Source organism: Pipistrellus kuhlii, unplaced genomic scaffold (genome assembly GCF_014108245.1).
Source record: "Pipistrellus kuhlii isolate mPipKuh1 unplaced genomic scaffold, mPipKuh1.p scaffold_m20_p_75, whole genome shotgun sequence".
Taxonomy (NCBI): Eukaryota; Metazoa; Chordata; class Mammalia; order Chiroptera; family Vespertilionidae; genus Pipistrellus; species Pipistrellus kuhlii.
Genome location: NW_023425579.1, coordinates 478,843 through 501,033, shown reverse-complemented (window position 1 = coordinate 501,033; position 22,191 = coordinate 478,843). Strand labels below are relative to the sequence as shown.

The 22,191-nt window shown below is 38.9% G+C and overlaps 1 protein-coding gene across 5 annotated transcripts in view; it reads right to left on the bottom strand.

The window, feature by feature from the left end:
* LOC118710504 (SEC23 interacting protein) overlaps positions 1 to 22,191 on the bottom strand; it is a 48,199-nt gene that overhangs the window by 20,725 nt on the left and 5,283 nt on the right. For all 5 annotated transcript variants that reach the window (XM_036423014.2, XM_045576135.1, XM_036423016.2 and 2 more), the window contains exons 2-13: positions 21,081 to 21,613; positions 18,099 to 18,321; positions 15,526 to 15,719; positions 14,037 to 14,126; positions 12,058 to 12,178; positions 10,850 to 10,939; positions 9,329 to 9,470; positions 5,443 to 5,651; positions 4,979 to 5,097; positions 4,516 to 4,668; positions 3,813 to 3,908; positions 77 to 274 (exon numbers count right to left, since the gene is read on the bottom strand). In XM_036423014.2, the coding sequence (XP_036278907.1) occupies positions 77 to 274; positions 3,813 to 3,908; positions 4,516 to 4,668; positions 4,979 to 5,097; positions 5,443 to 5,651; positions 9,329 to 9,470; positions 10,850 to 10,939; positions 12,058 to 12,178; positions 14,037 to 14,126; positions 15,526 to 15,719; positions 18,099 to 18,321; positions 21,081 to 21,613 (2,168 nt within the window). The remainder of the gene's footprint in view (positions 1 to 76; positions 275 to 3,812; positions 3,909 to 4,515; positions 4,669 to 4,978; positions 5,098 to 5,442; positions 5,652 to 9,328; positions 9,471 to 10,849; positions 10,940 to 12,057; positions 12,179 to 14,036; positions 14,127 to 15,525; positions 15,720 to 18,098; positions 18,322 to 21,080; positions 21,614 to 22,191) is intronic.

Sequence of the window (22,191 nt, the reverse complement as noted above, 5' to 3'; positions counted from 1 at the left end):
TATATTTAAGAAAAAGAAAAAAAAGATACGTGACTTCAACGTAACAGATGCAGCCCTCGTCACTGTGTGGACTTACCTGCCCAGTGCCAACGTCAAAAGACTCATAATCCACATGCACAGAAGACACACAAGCACCGACTGGAAGTCTCCTCTTAGACTCGCTGGATTCTGAGGGGAGAGAAGCCATTTCTTTGGCTTTCTGAGCACTTCCTTCTTGTCCTTTTGTCAAAGCCGCCATCGCTGCCTTCTTCTCTGAGGCTGCTTTTTTCTGTTCCTGTAAAACACCAAGATTTCATTACATAACCTTGAGCAAAGGTTCAGTTATGAGCTCTCACCTCAACACATGCTACCGCAATATAAGGCAGTGATTAGTAATTTCTGCGGCACAATGACATTGTGTGTCATTAGAGCAATGTTCCTTTCAGAGACACATACTGAATATTTAGGAAAGAAGTGCATGTCTAAAATTTACTTTAAAATTCTTTAGAGAAAGAGATTAAGAGGCAATGAAAAAATAAAACAGCTACAATTAAGTCTAAATATAAATATTACTAGAGGCCCGGTGCACATTGTAAGGAAATTAATTAGAAGGTGGCTGATGAAGCAAGACATGCCCTGGAGCCAACCTCCCAGTACCTCCCTGGTCACATCTGGGGCAGCGCTGGGGCTCGAAGAGCATCTGCAGAGTGAGTGGTGTCCCCCCAGCAGGTGGGGTCCCTCAGCCTGGCCTGCGGGGATCAGGCCAAAACTGGCAATCCAACATGCCCCGAGAGGTCCCAAAGTACAAGAGGGCCCTCTGCAAAATTGCTGTCACTCAGCAGCTCCTGCATTGAGCATCTGCCCCCTGGTGGTCAGTGCACGTCACACCTACTGGCTAGCTGGCTGGTCACTTAGCCTTTTCTATATATAGATCATTCTACTGTTTGTAATATTTTATAGTAAAAAGTTTAAAACTGCCAATTTCTTCCTTTTAGATCCAAACTTTAGATAGTTTAGAAATATTATAGAATTTTAAAATACATAGTTCCATAAAGGTGTGTAACCTAGGAGAAATTCATTCAACATTATGTCTGCATGGAGCCACTAACAGATTTTCCTCAAAAGCATTTTGGAAGTAACAAATAAGAACACTGTAATTTACTCATACAATGGAATAAAAATGAATGATTTTGAGTGAAAAAGTCACATTCCAAAGAGTACAATACATATTGTTCTCTCCCTTCATACCCAACAGACAAAACTCTCAAAAGTGTCAGAAATAAGAATGGTTAGTTGTACGGCGGAAGAGTTGGCTACAAAGAAGCACACACGTGACAGAAACGTTCTATTTTTGTCTTAGGCTGTGACTACACAGATGCAAGAATTGTCAAAACCTGTTGCCCCAAATACTTATGATCAATCTGATCCCCAAAATAAATGTGGACAAAAGCTTTAGGAGCATTATGGAGCAGGTGTATTCAGTACAATGGAGCCACTCACTCTGTTTGCCATCAGAGCCTGAGGCAGCTGCAGCGATGCCAGGGAAGTGAACAGCTGCCCTTGGTGGACTTGTCCCTCACCACAGGCACATGCTCAGTGACCTGCATTCCCCAGGCTGAGAATGACCATGAAAGTCTGTTTAAGAACTTGTGGACAACGCTTACACAAAACATCTGGCTCAACAGGTCTCATCTACTAAGGAATTCCAAATACTAGGAAATCAGGAAGAGTCCAGTTGGTTAATTCAACATGCAGAATAGAAAAGAAAAAAAAGTTCTCTGCCAGCCAGCTGGGAACGGATCCCACCATGACTTCATGACTTTATGGAAGGTTTGGTTATCTCTTCCCTTTGAAGGCAGCACAAGATTAAATCTCAAACCCAAAATGAAGAACATGTTCAGTATTCTTCAGTTTAAATTTGCTCTATCACTCTGAAGAACCTCCAATTATACTAATAGAACTCATTCCAAATTGCTAAGAGAGCTAAGTAGGTCATAAACTGTCCTATGCCAGACTATTGTCATTTCCCCTAGATACATGTGATAATTGTAAAAACAAAGTGAACCGACACACATTATGTGATTACCAATATTCCCAACACTAAAATCCATTCCTTTTCAAATGGGAATCACTAAGATAGTTTACAAAGGGTAAAGAAACACTCAGACTACAAATACTGGATGTCCTTATTATAAAGTAATTAGCTAATTTTGGTCCCATTATTTCAGATGCATTAAATCAACAAGGTATACCATATTATCTTATTATTCATCTGGCAGCACCTTATTACCTATGAAACATGAAGAGCGACCAATGGCGACATGGCCAAGAAAATGTCACTGTTCATCCAGAGGCAAATACATCTGATTTTAAAGAATAAGGTCACTTTACCCATTTTCACTCCTTTCAAAATATTCTTATAATTTCATAATTTACATATCAGTGTATATACCAGGCTCCTTCTAAAAATTTTCAAAGAACAATGGAATACTTTTTCCTTTTATTACAGAATACAGTCAAGGACAAGCTGCAGGGCCTAAAGGCAGCCTTTCATTTGCACCAACACCTTGGGGAAATCCTCTGTTATCAACCCATCCCTTCTTCTGGGACCAGGAAGCATGGGCAGTACTGTTCCAGGACTGATGTGTTATCATTTGTGCTCAAATATCTCCCTCTAAATAGACACAATATCCTCAGCTGACCTCCAAATCTCAAGAATTGAGTAACATGCCTGACCCAAAAGAGATTATTTATAAAATGTTGACTAACTCAATTGCTTCTCGACAAATCAGTCCTATGACTAGTCATTTTACATATACTGGCATATGTTACATTCCAAAGAAGTAACACAAATAACAGAACCACAGAAGTTCAAAGATAGATCAACAAAGACCATGTTAATAAAAATAAAGTAGGCACCCAAAGTGCTAATTTTGTAATTAAGTATTTAAAAAGCAACTCTGTAAAATTAATTTAATGAAAATTAAATAAACAAGTGAGGCTTTTCCCAGTTTTTGTTTTTGTTTTTCTGTTGTTGTTGTTGTTTTATTTGTATTGTTAAGAATTTTTGCTTTCTGGCCCTGGCCAGCTAGCTGTGCTCGTTAGAGCACTGTCCCAATATGCCAAGGTTGTAAATTTGATCGGGGTTAGGGTACATACAAGAAACAACCAATGAGTGGATAAATAAGTGGAACAACAAATAGATGTTTCTCTGTCTCTCTCTAAAAGCAATCAATATATTAATTTTTTTTAATTTTTGCTTTCCGGGTATTGGTAATGAGGTGTGTGTGTGTGTGTGTGTGTGTGTGTGTGTGTGTGTTATCTTTAGAAGGTCAGAGAAATTGGGAAGAGAAAATGAGCAAACATCTATTGGGTATTCACCTTCACATGATTACTTCATCCTCATTCAAACCTTGTAAGGAAGGTGTCATTCCCATTTGGGAGATGGAGCAAACAAAGGGTCAGAAAGAGTAAGCAAACTGATCATGAACATGAAGGGAATAAGTGGATATACTGGGAATCAGGGTAACCAACTCATCTGTTTATCCAGGACTTATCCAGTTTTTGCCCTGGGAAATTCCCATTTTAAAACTGAAAAGTACTTTGTCCAGGGAATTCTCTGTTCCAAGGAAACTGGGTGGTCAGTTACCCTACTTGGAACTTAAAATCCAGCCTGGCTGACTCCAAAGTCTGAGCTTCCATCAGCTCCATCACCGTGTCCTGGAGCAGGGAGCACGCGAGCTGGCCTACTCAGGGGGCTGTTCATGAAAACTTCCAAACCCTACGCTAGTCACAGGGGAGCCTTGTTTCCTTTGGTGCGAGATGAGCTTTACCAGTCTGGCTGCCTTGTGCTTCACGAAGTTGGCTATCTTCTTCCTGGGCCCCAGGGGTATTCCCATTTCCTTCAGGTCATCAACTGTACACATCAGCTGGAAAGAACACAGACAAGCATGGTAAGTAGTCTAGGAACATACTTGAAATTGAAAAAGGAAATTATAAAAAGAAACTACACATCTAAAGCAACCTAAGACCCAATCAATTTTTCTTTTTTTTGGTAAGTTATTTGTTTTTAAATCATGGGTTAATTTAGGCTGTACAATCTTAGCCCTCCACATCCAAATCATTCCATCATTTTTTTTAACAGAAAACTCAGGCAAGTTGTACAAAATTCAAAAGCTACAGTCAAGCTGAAGGTTTGAGGTCTCTCCCCTCCAGTCCTGCTCCATCCACCCAACCCATCTTTCTCAGCGGCAACTGATGGCACATGCCTGGGTCGCTTGATTCCCAGAAGGGGTATGCAGGAGGCAGCAGATCAGTGATTCTCTCTTATCATTGATGCTTCTCTCTCTCTCTCCCTTCCTTTCTGAAATCAATTTTCAAAAAAAACAATTGTGGGGTTTTCAATTTCTTAAACACTTATATTTCTTCCTTATCTGGAATGTATTATGGTGTATGAGTGTTCAAATCATTCTTAACTTTCAATTTATACATAGGAAAAAAAATTCAAACAAAACTGAATGAAACTATCATCAGTACCAGAGATTCCATATCAATCTTTTCCTTTTCAAAAGTGCTAACATATTCAGAGAGACTAAGTGCTGCCAGAGTTTCCTGCAAAGTTAGGACTTCTTCATTTTCAACATCAAGGTCACAAGACTCATCCAAGGTCAGCTTTGGGTCTTCAGGCATCTGCAAAATAAAGTTGGGGAAACATTACAAAACTCAGAAAAACTCCCATAAAATGTCTCCCTATCTACAGAAAATCTTAACCCATTCTGCTCTAAAAACACATCTTAATTTTTATAGTTTGTCATCCGAATTTGTAAGTATTCTGAAAAAGCATGTAAATTAATCACTCATGCTCTCATTTCTTACAATAACAACAAGTTATATGGTTCCATTACACTTGTAAACCTCAGCATATTTTCATATGCAGACAGTTCAGATTTTGGAAAAACGTTCAGCTCAAACTCCAAATCTAAATGTTAACTGGGCGTACCTGCTTCTCCTGGACACGTGGCTGCTTCACAGCTCCATTAGCAGCAGCAAAAGGCCCTGAAGCCTTCGATAAAGTAAAATCTTTCTGATTAGACAGGATGTCAAACAATATTAAAGAACCTGAAAAAAAAGCAGCATTTGCTTTATAATGTTCTAGGTGCTTTTTATATCACTAAATACATTCTCCTACTTTTTCTCAAAGTCCTTTGTCAGAAGTTATATAAAAGTTAGGCGTTAATCAAGATCTGATAATCAGTGTTCTTGTTTTACCAAACAGCAGAATAAATTAAAATATAAAACATTCGTAGGTATTCATGAGAGGTGTATAGCAAAGGCAGAATCTAAATTGAAAGCATTCATCTCTACCGATTTATAAAACCTGAAATCTACAATTCTAAACCTTGCACCAACAGTGTCACCCACACTGAAAGCAGTGCTGATTCAACAAATATTTGACAGTTTTACCTAAACTGTGACCAGCAACAGAGATCCCTCCTTTGAAGTCTGGATTCCGACTCAGAAAAAGTGCGTGCAGACGGTTTATCTCCATTCCCACTTTCTCCACAATCTTCTGACAGTAGGTGGGGCTATTATAAAACAGAATGTCTAGCAGGGTTTCATTGGTAAAGTGACGAAATCGACCAATACTTGGTAAAGTGATTTTCTTAATATTCCTATTTAGAAAGAAAAAAGTATGTTTTTTGTGAGAAAGTACCTAAAATCTATGGATTTTTTTAATCTTAGATTTTGAATCCTGAAAGTACAGTGAGTAAATAAATCCACAAACTAATTATGAGTTGATTTTGTAGACAGTTATAAAGACATTAACATTAGCAAAGAAGTTGCTATTTGTGCCTTTAACTGAACTATAAATGTTGGGATTTTCTAAAGTTATCAAATAAAATAAAGCTTATGAAAAGACTTAATTTTAAAGAAGAAAGCCTACTCTTTCATTGTTTTCCAATTTATTAGAAATCTGGACACCTGACAGCAAATGTGGGTGGAAAAGACAATAGAGAAAGCAGGACTAAGAAAGGAGATTAATAAAATAAAGCTCTTTCCTGACTTGAGAATGTCCATAGCAAAGTTCAAGAACATCCACAGAGAAAGAAAGCACCCTCATGACAGGGCCCAGCATGGGTATACGCTGTGTGCAGGATCAATTTTATTAAATCACTAGAGGCCTGGTGAACAAAATTCCTGCACAGGGCTGTGTGTCCCTCAGCCCAGCCTGCACCCTCTCCAATCTGGGATCCCTCTCACAATCCATGAGTTCTGTCTCCCAACTGCTCGCCTGCCTGCCCCAACTGCTTTTTCCTGCCAGCCTGATCACCCTCTAACCATTCCCCTGCCATCTTGATTGCCCCTAACTGCCCTCCCCTGCCAGCCTGGTCACCCCTAACTCTCCTCCCCTGCTGGCCATCTTGTGGCAGCCATCTTTGACCACATGGGGGCAGCCATTTTGTGTGTTGGAGTGGTGGCCAATTTGCATATATTGGGTCGGCAGCTAAGTAATTGCGGGTTTCACACATATATGGCTTCAGTTGAATTTTTAGGTTTGCAGACGTAGTACAAATGTAAAACACATTTTGTTATTTGATAGTTGGCTATTCAGCTGTTAATCAGTAAAAAAAAGTTTTTTGATCTGTTTTGTAGTTTTCATTTGGCGTTCGTTGAAAAATGGAAAATCAAAAGGAACATTTTCGTCATATTTTGCTTTTTTATTTCCGCAAAGGGAAAAACGCATCGCAAGCTCATAAAAAGTTATGTGCTGTTTATGGTGACGAAGCCTTAAAAGAATGGCAGTGTCAAAATTGGTTTGCCATATTTCGTTCTGGTGATTTTTCACTCAAAGATGAAAAACGCTCTGGTAGTCCAGTTGAAGTTGATGACGCCCTAATCAAAGCAATAATCAATTCGGACTGTCACAGTACAACACGTGAGATTGCAGAGAAGCTTCATGTATCACATACATGCATTGAAAATCACTTAAAACAACTTGGCTATGTTCAAAAACTCGATACATGGGTTCCTCACGAACTGAAAGAATCACAGTTAACGCAACGCATTAGCAGCTGCGATTTGCTAAAGAAACGTAATGAAAATGATCCATTTTTAAAACGACTGATACCTGGCGATGAAAAATGGGTTGTTTACAACAATATCAAGCGGAAAAGATCGTGGAGCAGGCCAGGTGAACCAACTCAAACAACATCAAAAGCTGATATTCATCAAAAGAAGGTTTTGTTATCAGTTTGGTGGGATTACAAAGGAATTGTCTACTTTGAACTCTTACCACCCAACCGAACGATCAATTCTGATGTCTACATTGAACAACTAACGAAATTAAACAATGCAGTTGAAGAAAAGCGGCCCGAATTGACAAATCGAAAAGGTGTTGTATTCCATCATGACAATGCAAGGCCACACACATCTTTGGTCACTCGGCAAAAATTAATGGAGCTTGGTTGGGATGTTTTGCCACATCCACCATATAGTCCTGACCTTGCACCATCTGATTACTTTTTGTTTCGATCTTTACGAAACTCCTTGAATGGTAAAAATTTCAATAATGATGATGATGTCAAATCGTACCTGATTCAGTTTTTTGCTAATAAAAACAAGAAGTTTTTTGAACGTGGGATTATGATGCTGCCTGAAAGATGGCAAAAGGTCATTGATCAAAATGGGCAATACATTACAGAATAAAGTTATTTAGTTCCATTAAAAAATTCGATTTTTATAAAATCCGCAATTACTTAGTTGCCGACCCAATAACTTCATTATTATATAGGTTGTGCCTGTCACTAATTTCAGATATTATTAGCCTGTGTGCTAGCATAAATATTTCCTAAAAATTAAAAAAAAATTATTTAAATCTCTGATTCTCAATTGAAAGCTTTCAAAATTGAGTGGGGCCCAACTGGCACAGCTCAGTGGTCGATCATCAACCCATAAACCAGGAGGTCAGCTTTCGATTCCCGGTCAGGGCACATGCCCAGGTTTTGGGCTTAATTCCCCGTGTTGGGTGTGCGGGAGGCAGGTGATCTATGATATTCTTTCATCACTTATGTTTCTATCTTTCCCTCCATCACCCTTCCTCCATGAAAAAAAAAAAAGTACATGTAAAAAAAATTTTTTTAGTGGGGGCATTTTTAATTGTCACAGTGCCTGATGAGTGCTGTGGGCATTTGGTAGCATTTAGACAAAGGATACTACCGTGTTTCCCCGAAAATAAGACTTACTTACAGGTTTCCTCCTGAGTGAAATATAAGGTATCCCCCCGAAAATAAGCCCCCCCCTCCCCCCCCGGCTCTGTCTCAGAAACTTTGTGAAACCTAAACTGCAAAAATTGTGACTTGGGTGGAGAATTCATGGGAGAAAATTACTGACAGTTGCATTGCAAATGCACTGCGAGCAGGCTACCTTGACAAGAAGTACTCATTTAAAGACAGTGCTATTGCTAAACATGAGAGATTTGTTCCACTGATTCTGAAAGAAATGGAGTCACAAGAAATTCTCCTGGAAATTCAGGAATTGGATTGTTATGATGATGTTCCATATGATGATGACAATTGTCATTGAATAAATGAGTAAATTCTTGATACTGTAGGATTCACAGTTTGTCTGGTTTGTGTTGACAACTACCGTACTACCATACCGTATACAGGTAATTTCCTTTATTTTCATTTAACAATAAATGTGTACCGTATTCTTCTTCATGGAAAAATAAGACATCCCCTGAAAATAAGACCTAGCACATCTTTGGTAGCAAAAATTAATATAAGACACTGTCTAATTTTCAGGGAAACAGGGTAAGTGGCCTACAGTACACATGCAGCAATCCGACAGGATAATGACCTGTCCTGCCCAAAGAGCTTCCACTGAGGAACAATCACCTAATCAATGGTTCTCAACCTGGGGCTTTAAGCTCCAGGGGACATCTGGCAACGACTCCTGACAGTTTAGGTTGTCACATCACACTTTGGGAAGGACTGTGCTGCTATTATCTACTGGATAGAGGCCAGGGATGCTGCTAACACCCTACAGCTATGTATAATCAGCCCCTATCTAAACTACTATGCATTAGTATTCTAAAACCCGCCTAAACTTCCTAGACGGTCTTAAATACTTATAAGAATAAATGCATACACAGAAAAGTAGCAAGTAAATTTAACAACCACAGTATTTAATTATATGTCAGAGCAAGTATAAACTTAAAATAAAAAATATATCTCTTAAAATATCTATGCCTATATGTTGAAGTGATAATAAACTACTTTATATTATGGTTTAAATTTTTAATCTACAAGTGAATAATCTGAAAAGCAAGTTCTCAAAATCCACAAACCTGTCAACACCTGTTGCATCCCCACCCAAGGAGCTGTGCCAGTGAACGGGAAGAAACTCCACTCTGCTTATTTTCCGATCATCTAAAGCTTTCTTGAAATGAGTCTGCAGCAATTTGAGAGAAACCACCCTGAAATCATCCACTTAAAAAAGAAAATCAGGGAAAACAACAAATTAAATTAATATAATTTTCTTAGCTTGATTAGTAGTTAGCAATTACCCCAACCATGCCAATATTTTGCAAGGATTCAACCCCCATAACAATAAACCTAATACTTAGAAAAATCTTTCAAGTGTTTCATTATTTTAGAGCACATGTGTCAAACACAATGCCTGCGGGCCAAATCCATCCCGCCAGGCCTTGCAATGTGGCCCGCACTGCGCTGTCATCACTGCACTCCGCTGCGTTTCCATCACAATGACAGTTTATGACTGTTCAGTAAACCATTCGGCCCGCGATTTAGGCTGGATTTTAGATTTTGGCCCCTTCTCTGATTGAGTTCGACACCCCTATTTTAGAGGTATGTATAACTGACTGAATAACTTTATTTTACTTTGTCTTTTAAAATATATTTTATTGATTTTTTACAGAGAGGAAGGGAGAGAGATAGAGAGCTAGAAACCTTGATGAGAGAGAGACATCAATCAGCTGCCTCCTGCACACTCCCTACTGGGTTATGTGCCCACAACCAAGGTACATGTCCTTGACCGGAATCGAACCTGGGACCTTTCAATCCGCAGACCGACAGTCTATCCACTGAGCCAAACTGGTTTTGGCTGACTGAATAACTTTAACTATCACATATAAATAGCATGGAACTGTGAGTACAAACTGGAAATCAAACTACCTGCTCCAGAACTTACAGACTGTGGTCACCTGTTCCCCAAGGATTCATTGTGAGACTTAAATGATACAATACATGCAAGATACTTGACACATAACAAGTATTCTTAAAAAAAAAATAAAAAAAAAATGAACTATTATACAGACATAAAATAAAACTTCAAAAATTTCTGTAGCCCTGGCCGGGTAGCTCAGTTGGTTATATTAATATATAATATCATCCCAACACACTCAAGTATCAGGTTTGATCAACCAATTAATGAATAAATAAGTCAAATAACAAATAGATCCTTCTCCCTTCCCCACAAAAAAAAAAATCAATAAAAAATAAAATACTTCAGTAAACCAGGTAGATTCATACTTCCTTTAAATAACTTCTCAAAACTAATTTTCCATAAATCAGTTAGATACACAGGTGTTCCTATTGCTGGAATTGCTCAGGCAGAGGTTGTCAGAAATAAATTATTTCCATGATCCCATGTAATTTTTCAGTCTAAAATTGTATGAGTTATACATGTCATAACAACAAATCAGGTACAAATTAATATTATGATGATCATTATAATGATCATTTAAATCCTCTTTTGTAGTCCCTCAGCTAGAAGCCATTTTAAAAATGAACATTTAAAAGTCCTTCCATTAGTTCTCAAATCATAGCATGAAATGACTAACACTTACCACATTCAATGATACTTCTAAATCGCAAGTCACATACTGGTCCAATGCCATGTACCATGAACACCAAATGGTCAACAGGAGGCATTTCCCCTACAAAAGAAAGACAAACATACACACAAGCTGGAAACTTGTTTGGGTTTTTTTAACTGAATGGCAATAACCTAGATATCCCTTTTGTCATCGCAAACTTACCAAAGAAATCCACGACCCTTCCACCTTAATTAGCCTCATTATCCTCTACCAAATTAGAAGAACGAAACTCAAAGTCAGTCTTGATAAAGAACAGTGAACTGAACCAAGGAGTGGAGGTAGCAGGCCATCTGTGGTCCCAGAAGTTATCAGCATATGATGACCAGCAGTTGTGTACCTACAAAGGCTCCATAACCTTGTGATTTCTTCAGAAGCCACAGGGCACTAAATCCCATATGGAGAAGCAATTTGTCAATGTAAAATTTTAAATCTTTCCCCCAAATCCTTCTCTTTGATTGTCAGATTCATATATATTATATAAAGGACATCTCCTAGTTAAATCTACTATTTTACTCTAGTTATTTCATTCAGATCCAGATAAGTATATTCATTTTGTAATTTCATAAGACAATAAAACAAATATAAAGTACATCAAAATAAAATCCATATTTTAAATGATATAATAGGAGAACCAAAACACAAACACTGAGGTAGGGGTTAGCAAACTATGCATCACAAGCCAAATCCTTCTCCCTGCCTGTTCTTTATAAATAAAGTTTATTGAAACCTTGTTATGCCCATTTGTTTATATACAGTCTGTAGATGTTTTCACACTACAATTAGAGTTGAATGCATGCAACAGAGTCTGTATGGCCTGCAAAGCCTAAAATATTTACTATTTGGCCTTCACAGGAAATGTGTGCTACTCCAGCACTAGAATAAGGCAAACTAATTGAAGTATGACAAAACAATCCCAAAAATACAGCCAAAAGCCTACTTTCAGTCAGTGTTTCCTTTACAACAATACATATTTTAAGAGTCCACATTACATGGTTTCTATACCTTCACAGGATCATAAATTTAAAAACGAAGATGGTAATAAAAATTTTTTAAAGATATGTGCCAACCTGTTATGGCAGGAAATCCTAATAACTGTCTCTTTTTGTCATCATTATAAAGGATGATGGTAAGACTGAGAAGTCTAGAAATGACATGGGTCCTAAACCAATTTTACACACCCTCGGGAATTTCATCAAGGTTCTCGTCAACTCCACGCTTTACAACTCTGGGTCTTGTCTGTCCATCTTGTGTGGTCCCCCATTCATCTGGCACTGACGACGGCTGGAACTGAACAATAACCTTCAAGACACAACAAGAGGATTACGACAGCTCACTAGCAAATTCACTTCCACTACAGACAAAATCATGTTATTTCAATACATGACAAACTACTTCATAGTATGGATAATTTATACATCAAATACTACCAATGTTCCCCCAAATCCAATCTGTAATGGTCCTGCTAGTGATCATTAACAATTAAAAGTAAGCAAATCAATACCATTATTTCCAATGTTAGTAGAAAATGACACAATTAAAATATCAGAATATACCTCCATTTAGAAATGTAATATAAACACCCAAGTTTATTCATAAGAAATTAAGGAAAAGTTGCCTGCAATAGAGGAGTCATTTACAAATGCATTTTCAATGCCAATCATGGATTTACCTACCAATTTTTAGGAAGACCTATATTGTATAATCCAACTATATTAAATTAAACCTGATGTCATGAAAATACTTCTTTTAAAAAATGCATGCAAGATGTTTTGCAAAATTTTTCTGTTTGTACACAAAACAAAAAGTTAAAAATATAAAACACAATGGATAAGCCTGGTCACCATCAAGAGGAGAAACTAGGATACAGAAGAGTAAGAGGCTTTTATTTTTCACTTCACACCTTTATATACTGTTTAAATTTTGTTGACATATAAATGTGCTTTTACTTTTATTTATTTTAATATCAATAAGGGGAAGCAGGCGGGTTGAAGGTCAATGGGGGAAAAAAGGGTATATCTGTGTTACTTTCAACAATAAAGATAAATTTTAAAAAATTAAAGACTATAGATGTGGTTAGAATATAAGTAACTTTATACTTTCCTATAATAAGCAATTGTCCTGTTGTGAACAACTACTGTGCCAAGCACTATGCTAGATGCTTTTTTATAAATGACCTCGACTTCATCTAGAATATGCCCCAGGAAGGAAAATCTTTTTTGTTGCTTGTAATCCTCACCCAAGGATATTTTTCCACTGATTTTTAGAGAGAGTAGAAGGGAGAGGGAGAGAGACACATTGGCTGGCTGCCCCCACATGCACCCTGACCAGAGCCGGGGATCCAGCCTGCAAGTGAGGTATGTGCCCTTGACTAGTTATGGGCAGAGAGGAAAATCTTAGTGCAAATGAGGAACCTGTAGCTCAGAGATTAAGGGTGGTCAATGAAAGGAAGCGAATACCATTAATAACTTAAGGGGGGGGGGGATACACAAGAAGTTTATAAAGACGGTACAAATGAAAAGAGGAAGAATATGTTTTCCGTCTCAAAGGTTGAAACAAACCTTCATTAAGGGCAGGAAGACAAAGTTTGCTTAAAAATAGACATCCTCAATGTCGGTAGCTGCTTTCAGGCTACAAGGGCAGGGTTAATAGCTGTCCCAAAGACCATGTGCCACAAAAAGCCTTAAAATCTTTCTCTCTAGCCCTTTTCAGAAAAAGTCAGCTGACACCTGATCAAGTGCAAAAATTTATCAAGCAACTTCTATGCTGCATATTAAGCTTCAGCTAGAATGTTGCCATAAACAGGAACTTCATGAAACAAATTTTAATTTAATTTTATTTTATTTTATTAATCCTCACATGAAGATAAATTTTCCACTGCTTTTCAAGAGAGTAGAAGGGAGAGGTGTAGAGAGAGAAACATCCATGTGAGAGAAACACATCAACTGGTTGCCTCCCACACCTGCTCGCAGGGAGGAGGCAGTGCTCAGGCCCATGCTGTGCCACAGATTACTGTGAACTACAGTAAACTTAAGAGCCAAGGACTTGTCATACATATATCCCCACTGCAGACATTAGTAAAAGTAAGCATTTAGCAAATACAATTGTCAAAATTACTTAAATGAACCTAAAAACTTTAATATTCTAAAAAAATCACTACCTTAGGATTGTGCATAACAATCGTCTCTCCACTCGGAAACTCCAATCGGCGGTGCCACTGATTTGTGGTTACAGCTTTTTTATATTCTACCTACAGTAATGAAAACAACAATCATACATTAATACAAATCTATCTCACATTGAGAGAAAGTGGGAGGGAATTAAAACTATGACGGTAATAAAATTACTCTTTCATTCCTAAATAACATTATCCACATTAGACAGAGGCAAATACAAGATTTAGATTACTAGTTTCTCAGAGCTTCCAAAAAAAGTACCATAAACTGAGTGGCTTAAAACAACAGAAATGTATTCTCTTGGTTCTGGAGGCCGGAAGTCTGAAATCAAGGTGTCAGAAGAGCAAATGTTGTAAAATGTTATAAAAATGTTCCCTCTGAAACCTGTAGGGAACTTCTTCATTGCCTCCCTAGCTCCTGGTGCTTTCTCACCAATCTTTTTTTTTCTTTTTTAAAAAATATATTTTATTGATTTTTTTACAGAGAGGAAGAGAGAGGAAGAGAGAATTAGAAACATCAATGAGAGAGAATCATCAATCAGCTTCCTCTTGCACACCCCCTACTGAGGATATGCCCGCAACCAAGGTACATGCCCTTGACCAGAATCGAACCCGGACCTTTCAGTCTGCAGGCCGACGCTCTATCCACTGAGCCAAACCGGTTTCGGCTGTCACCAATCTTTAGTGTCCCTTGGCTTACTGGTGCATCACTCCAATCCTCTATTCTCACAGAGCACTCGCTTTCTGTCTGTCCTCTTATAAGGACACCAGTCATATGGGAACAGGCCCCACCCTACTTCACTATGATCTCATCTTAATAACATGTGCAACGACCTACTCACAACGTTACATACTGGCCGCGGCAGGTTTCTAGAGCCTAGGACACAATTCAACCCCGAACAGCCCAACAGACATTTTTTTTATAAAATTGGTTTATTTTATTACCATTGACCTGGTGCACAGATTCGTGCACATTGAAAGGAAATTCATGAGAAGGTGACCAGCTGGGTGAATCCGGTCAGATACGGCCTGGAGCCAACCACTGCAGTCCCTCCCCTGCGTCTGCGGAATGAGGGAGCAGAATCCCTCTGGGAGGTGGGGTCCCTTGGCCTGGCCTGTGGGATTGGGTGAAACCGGTGGTCCCTGGCCACAGTGCGGCGTGAGTGGGAGGCAACCAATCGATGTGTGGCTCTTTCACACTGATGTTTCTCTAGCTCTCCGTCTCTCTCCCTCACTTGCACTCTCTCTAAAAATCAATGGAAAAACCAACTAATGAATGCATAAATAAGCGGAACAACAAATCGATGTTTCTCTCTCTGAAATCAATCAATACGTTAAAAAATTTTATTAAAAAAGACAGACAGGCTCTCTTGTAAACAAAGTCTGCTCCCTGTGGGTGGTATTTCATGAGGCTCCAATGTACACAGGGCCGACATTTTTTTAAGAAAAGCATAAAGGAATAAAGCCCACATACCTCTAGCTTTTCACTGAATTCCTCTGTATAGGGAATAAATCTGCTATCTGAGTCTCCTTTGTAAAACCAAGTACAGCGTCTCACTTCAGCGGGCTCCTCTTCCCAGTACACAGCTTTCCTCACGCGGTCATAAAGGTAAACGTCATAGCGCCCTCCATCCGTGCCTAGAACCACACTCTCAGGGTCTGGCTGGACTGGAGCACAAAGTCCACAGTTTAATCCAACAGTTACAAGGCATATATGAAGTAATAAGCAATGAATGCAGTGACCAGTTATTCCTTTAAGACAAAGAACTAAGCTCTTTGAATTATTTAAAAATACCTTTAGCCTGGTAGGAGTGGCTCAGCTGGCTGTGCATTGTCCCATGGATGGAAGGGTTGCCAGCTCGATTACCAGTCTGCACATATCTGGGTTGTGGGTTTGATCCCCAGTGTGTCCAAATACAGAGGGCAACCAATCGATGTTTCTCTCTCACATTGCTGTTTCTTTCTCTCTCTCTTTCCCCCCTTTCCTCTCTCTAAGCATGTCCTCAGTTGATGAGTTAAATAATTTTAATTTTTTTTAAAAAGAATAATTTTTGAAACATTAAAAATAAAAAGAGCTAAAGATTAATCTGTGTTGATCAAAATTATAATCTTAAATGAAGAAATAACTAGGGCAAAATTTTAAAACATGAACATATTAGGTCTAGTAATAATTAATGTTGTTTTCTAATACTTTTTTAAATCGAATTTATTTAAACAATACAACAAAATGTAATCAACAATATAGTTGCCGTTGTTTTCTACTACTTGTGCCCAACACTCAGGAAGCATTTTAATCCCTCTGTTGTAAAATCCTTGTGATTTTGATGCAAAAAATTCGGTCAATGCATTTTTGAGGCATTCTTCATTATTAAATTTTTTTCCAAGAAGAAAGTTTTGCAAAGAACGAAACAAATGGTAATCGGAAGGGGCAATATCAGGAGAATATGCAGGTTCAGGGAGAACTTCCCATTCCAACTGGCGCAGTTTTTCAGCAGTGATTCTTGCAGTATGCGGTCGTGCGTTATCGTGCTGAAGAATGACGCCCTTCCGATTAATCAGTGCGGGTTCTTTTTCTCTTAAAGCTTGGGCTAACCTTTCCAATTGGGCACTATACACTGCACTTGTAATGGTTTGATTAGATGGTAAAAGTTCATAATGAAGAATTCCTTTAAAATTCCAACAAACATACAACATCACTTTTTTCGCATGCAAGTCAGGTTTTGGCGTGGGCTGCGGAGCCTCATTTTTGTCCAACCATTGAGGCCGCCTTTTCAAATTAACATACAGCACCCATTTTTCATCTCCGGTAACAATTTGCTCTAAAAACGGCAAACGGTTTTGACGAGAGAGGAGCGAACTGCAAATTGTGACTCTTTGATTACGGTTGTTGTCGGTCAACTCATGAAGAACCCATTTTCCAAACTTTTGGACTTTGCCAAGTGCACGCAATTGATTGGAAATTGTTTTTTGTGAACAATTTAAAGTTGTCGCAAGCTCTTGTTGGGTAATTTGAGGATTTTGCACCAAAAGAGCTTGAAGAGCTTCTTGATCAAAATTGGACACACGACCTCGACCACTCTTGTCATCTAATGAAAAATTTCCCTCGCGAAATTTCTCAAACCAACGCTGGCATTTTCTGGCGCTAACTGCATCTTGACCAAGAGCACTACAGATGTTTTTTGCAGCCTCACTTGCTTTTCTTCCTAATTGGAACTCGTAAAGCATGCAGTGCCGAATATGCTCTTCATCCGCCATCTTCTTAGCCCTAGTTTTGCAACAAAAACCAAACCAAACACAAACTTTTTCAAGCAAAACTTGTTAATTGCACTTCACACGTTCTGTAGATACCACGTGTTTGTAGGTTATGTCAATACAAGTCAACGCCAAGCAAGATTTTAAACGAATGTTTAAAAACGACATTAATTATTACTAGACCCGATAATTCAAGTAACTGGTAATTTTTTTTGAGTCAAAGCAGCAATATTTATGAAGTATATTTCTGAAGAATATTATTAATTAATATGGTGAAATATCAAGATAAACAAAGATATCTTCTCCCCCTCTCCCGCCCACAGGACTTCTCACAGCCTTAACACACTCCTGTGCACTGTCTGTCTCAAAAGGCAGCACTTCCAAACTCACCTGACTATGGGATACTTTTTTCACAGCATCGTAAGAAATAACATTTCCATAGAAAATGCTCTATATACTCTATACATACAAATCTATCAGGGAAATAAAAAAATTGACACCCATCCCCAAAAAAAGGATAAAAAAAAATTGACACCTGGATTATATGAACTATTCTGTTTTTCTGATTTAAAATCAGAAAAATCCTTTAAACAAATAAGAAAATTACTAAAACACTTCTTCAGATACCTTTCTCCAATATCTCAGAACTTCTATTAAAATCACCATCCTAAGGTACTGAGTCTTGTGGGGTCTACGATTAAGGAATGTGACATTCACAAAAAGTAAGCCATGGATAAATCCCCTCCACGTCTTCTCTCCCTAAAGTCAGGTACAGTGATGCATAAACAGTCTTACCTGAATTATAGACTTCTTCAAGATTCAGAGAGTCCAGCACACTGAAAGGCATCCAGAGTTGTTTGTTCTCTACCTCCTTGCAGTGAAACCAGTGGGGCTGAACAGGCTCATACTGGTTTTGAACCATAAAAGGAGGAGGCACTGACACAGAGGGACCCACAGGTCTAGCAAGTGCCTGCTGCTGTGCTGGAGGAGACAACCCTGACTGCACGGAAGGATGAACCTGGAGGGGACGACAAAGGTAGGACTGTCATGCCAGTTCCAAGGACAGTTTTGATGGTGCTTCGAACCCATTATCAGAGTCTGTGCATCAGTATGATTTTAACTAAGTAAAATGAAGCCCATTCACTGTCCCCAAGAGTAAAGTTAGGTTACACTTTTATAATACTGCTATCTTTTAATGGTTTCCTTTTTGTTGTTTTAGTAGATTTCCCTTTGTAAGTCAATTGATTATCAGTTGGGTGGAAAAAATAAGGGAATGTCATAACCCAATGTAAATGTTATTCCATTACCCTCCTGAGACTGAGATTAACTGTCTAGATCCAAACTCCATAAATTTAAATAAAAGAAATTACTAGAGTAATCAACTTTAGTACCTATAATTTAGTATCTTGATTGAATAGTATAATTAAAAATGAGATGCTAGCAGGCTGTTAAGGAAGTTAATAACTGCTTCAACTCTCACTGGTCCTTAGATCACATTTATCATTGATATCTTACACTAAAATCTAAAAATACTGGCACAGGTTATCTCATTAAAATCAATTACTACTTCAATCCAGATAATAAGAACCAAAATGTAAATCTTCAATGAGCTACCCCTAAAAGAACATTTGCTTCAAAGCATACATCTTACAATATCCTCTGAAAATAATTTGTCATCATATTGATTATAAAAAGCACTATGCTTTTAAAAGCACAGGCTAAGTGAAAACCAATGCGGGGCCGTTCCAAGATGGCTGACAGGCAAACACCTAGCCGCAGCAGCACACAACAATTTCAATAAAATACAACTAAAATATAAAATGGACATTACCCAGAACTACAGAAAAGTCGACTGACTGGAAATTCTACAACGAGAAGCAAGGAGAAAACCAGAAGGAAGTGCGGAGGAGCTGTAAAAGCCTAAGGTACGGAGAAATGAGGCGCGCGCGCAGAGAGGACGAGCCGGAGAGGAGGGAGGCCAAGTGCCTGGCTGGCGTTCCCTAGCAGGAAGGAGATAAAACTCCGACTGTGCTGGGCCCCAGTTCTGACTGCTCTGAACCCCAGTTCTAGGCCAGACCCCGGGGACCCAGGCTCACACAGAGGGAGCTGGGCTGCGAGGCGGAACCCCGGGGAAGGGAGGAAAGGAGGTCCCGGAGCGCGTTGGCTGTGCCGTGGGATTGCCCTGGGGGGAAGGAGACAGGGGCTCCAGACTGCTCTGAATGCTACCTCCAACTCCACTTCCAACTGAACCGAACCCCAATACCGGGCTCATTGGGGGAGAGCATAGACTGTTTGGCAGCAGGCGAAAATCAAGGGCACCTTTCTCTCAGAGGCACTTGCAACTATTACTGAAGGACCTGCATAGGGCGAGGCTGACGGAAGTCAAAGCTGCAGACTCCACCCTGAATCCCCGCCCCATCCAATCAGGACACAGAGACTTTTAAAGCTACCAACTCAGGAAAGCTGCGAAAATGCGGAGATAAAATAGATCACAAATGAAAGAAATGGAGGACAAAAAGCAACTGGATATAGAGTTCAAATCTACGCTTATAAGGTTTTTCAAGAATTTCCTAGAAAAGATGGATAAGACCTATGAGGATATGAAAAGGGATCAACTAGAATAAGGAATCAACAAGAAATGATAAGGGATCAACAAGAAATAAAGAATACATTGTCTGAAATAAAAAATATTATACAGAGTCCTAAAAACAGAATGGAAGATTGCAAGAATCAAGTCAAAGAGTTGGAACATAAAGAGCCAGAAGACACTCCTCCGCAGAAGCTAGAAGGCAAGAGAATCCAGAAAATTGAACATAATGTAGTTGTTCCTCTGGGACAACTTCAAGCGAACCAACATTAGAATTATGGGGGTCCCAGAAGATGAGAGAGAGCAAGATATCAAAAACATACTGAAAGAAATAGTGACAGAAAACTTCCCCCACCTGGTGAAAGAAATAGATTTACAAGTCCAGGAAGCGCACAGAACTCCAAACAAAAGGAATCCAAAGAGGACCACACCAAGACAAATCATAATTAAAATTCCAAAAGCAAAAGACAAAGAGAGAATATTAAAAGAAGCAAGAGCAAAGCAGGTAGTTACCTATAAAGGAGCACCTATACGATTGTCAGCTGATTTCTCAACAGAAACCATGCAGGCCAGACGGGAATGGCAAGAAATATTCAAGGTGATGAATAGCAAGAACCTAAGGCCAAAGATAATCTATCCAGCAAAGCTATCACTCAGAATTGAAGGTCAGATAAAGAGCTTCACTAATAAAAAAAAGGCTAAAGGAGTTCATCAACACCAAACCAGAATTATATGAATTGCTGAAGGGAGTTCTTTCAGAAGAGAAAGTAAAGAAAGATAAAAATTATGAACGACAAATACGTAACTATCAACAAGTGAATCTAAAAAAAAAGGGAATTAAAAAAAAATCTGATGAACAATATTAACTGTTGAATATAATAGAATCAGAGGTATGGAAGGGGAGTGAACTGACGATTCTTGGGGAAAAGAGGAGAGGGGGATGTGGGAAGAGACTGAACATAAACTGTGCACCTATGGATGAGGACAATGAGGGGGTGGGGAAAGGGCAGAGGGTGGGGTGGAAACCTGGTGAAGGAGAGCAATGGGGGGGGGGGGAGAGGAACATTTGTAATAATATGAACAATAATAATTTATTTAAAAAATAAATAAATAAGTAAATAAAATAAAAGCATAGGCTAAGTGAGAGAGAGATTGAAAGCTAAAGTGGATACAAAAACATGTCTCCATACCGGTGGCAGAGATCCTGGAGGCGTCTGGTACATGTGAACAGGAGGTCCAGAGGGTGGCAGATGGGTATGATGGGCTGGTGTTTGGCACTGCTGCAGCTGTGGTGGTGTAATGTAAGGGTTAGCTCTGCTGCTTACGGGAGTATGGCGATAGGGATTGTATCCTTGTTGGGATATTCCTTGGGGTGGGCTCCCAACATTTGAAGGAGGGAGACTACTTGGCTGAGCAGGCAAATAAGCATTTGTTCCCATCTGTGAAGAAGCTGGAGCAACATACTGAGCCTTCGAAAAGGATGATGGAAATGTATTCAACACATCTTGGGATCCAGTTGTAAAAGGGAGAGCAGCTTGGGGCTTGGAGAATGTTGACTGTCCAGATGATGTTGCTGCCGTTGTTAATGGTGACTGTCCAATATTCCCAAATGGATCACCACTGCTTGATACCTGAGAGAAGTAACTAAATGTCTGTGGGGTAGATGTGTGAGCAGAAGTCTGACCAAGAAAGCTGTCCTCCTCACCAACATCTGTGGAATCGTCTGAAAGGGACAGAAGAGCAAATGGTTTAAAAGGTATGCTATCGTTCTACAGTCCTAGTTCTTATGCCTCTTATTGTGTTGTTCCAAATTACATTTCTGCATTGACAGGGGGGGAAAATGGAGAACTTTTTTTTTTATTTGAAAACTTCTCTTTGTAATAAAAAACTGGAAAATATGCATCAGAAACAACAAAAGTAAGAAAAATTATAATTCATTCCTAAGTTAGATATAATCACCTTCAACAATATTTCGGTACATACCTTTCCATACTTTTTAAATAATATAGTTACACATTTATTTTGTAAATATATAGAAATTATACAACCCTGACCTGTTTGGCTCAGTAGATAAGAATGTCGGCCTGCGGACTGAAGGGTCCCAGGTTCGATTCTGGTTAAGGGCATGTACCATGGTTGCAGGCACATCCCCAGTAGGGGTTGTGCAGAAGGCAGCTGATCGATGTTTTCTCTCTCATCGATGTTTCTAACTCTAATCCTCTCCCTTCCTCTCTGTAAAAAATCAATGAAATACTTTTTTTTTTTAAAGAAATTATACCTATTTGTGTATAGACATTTAAA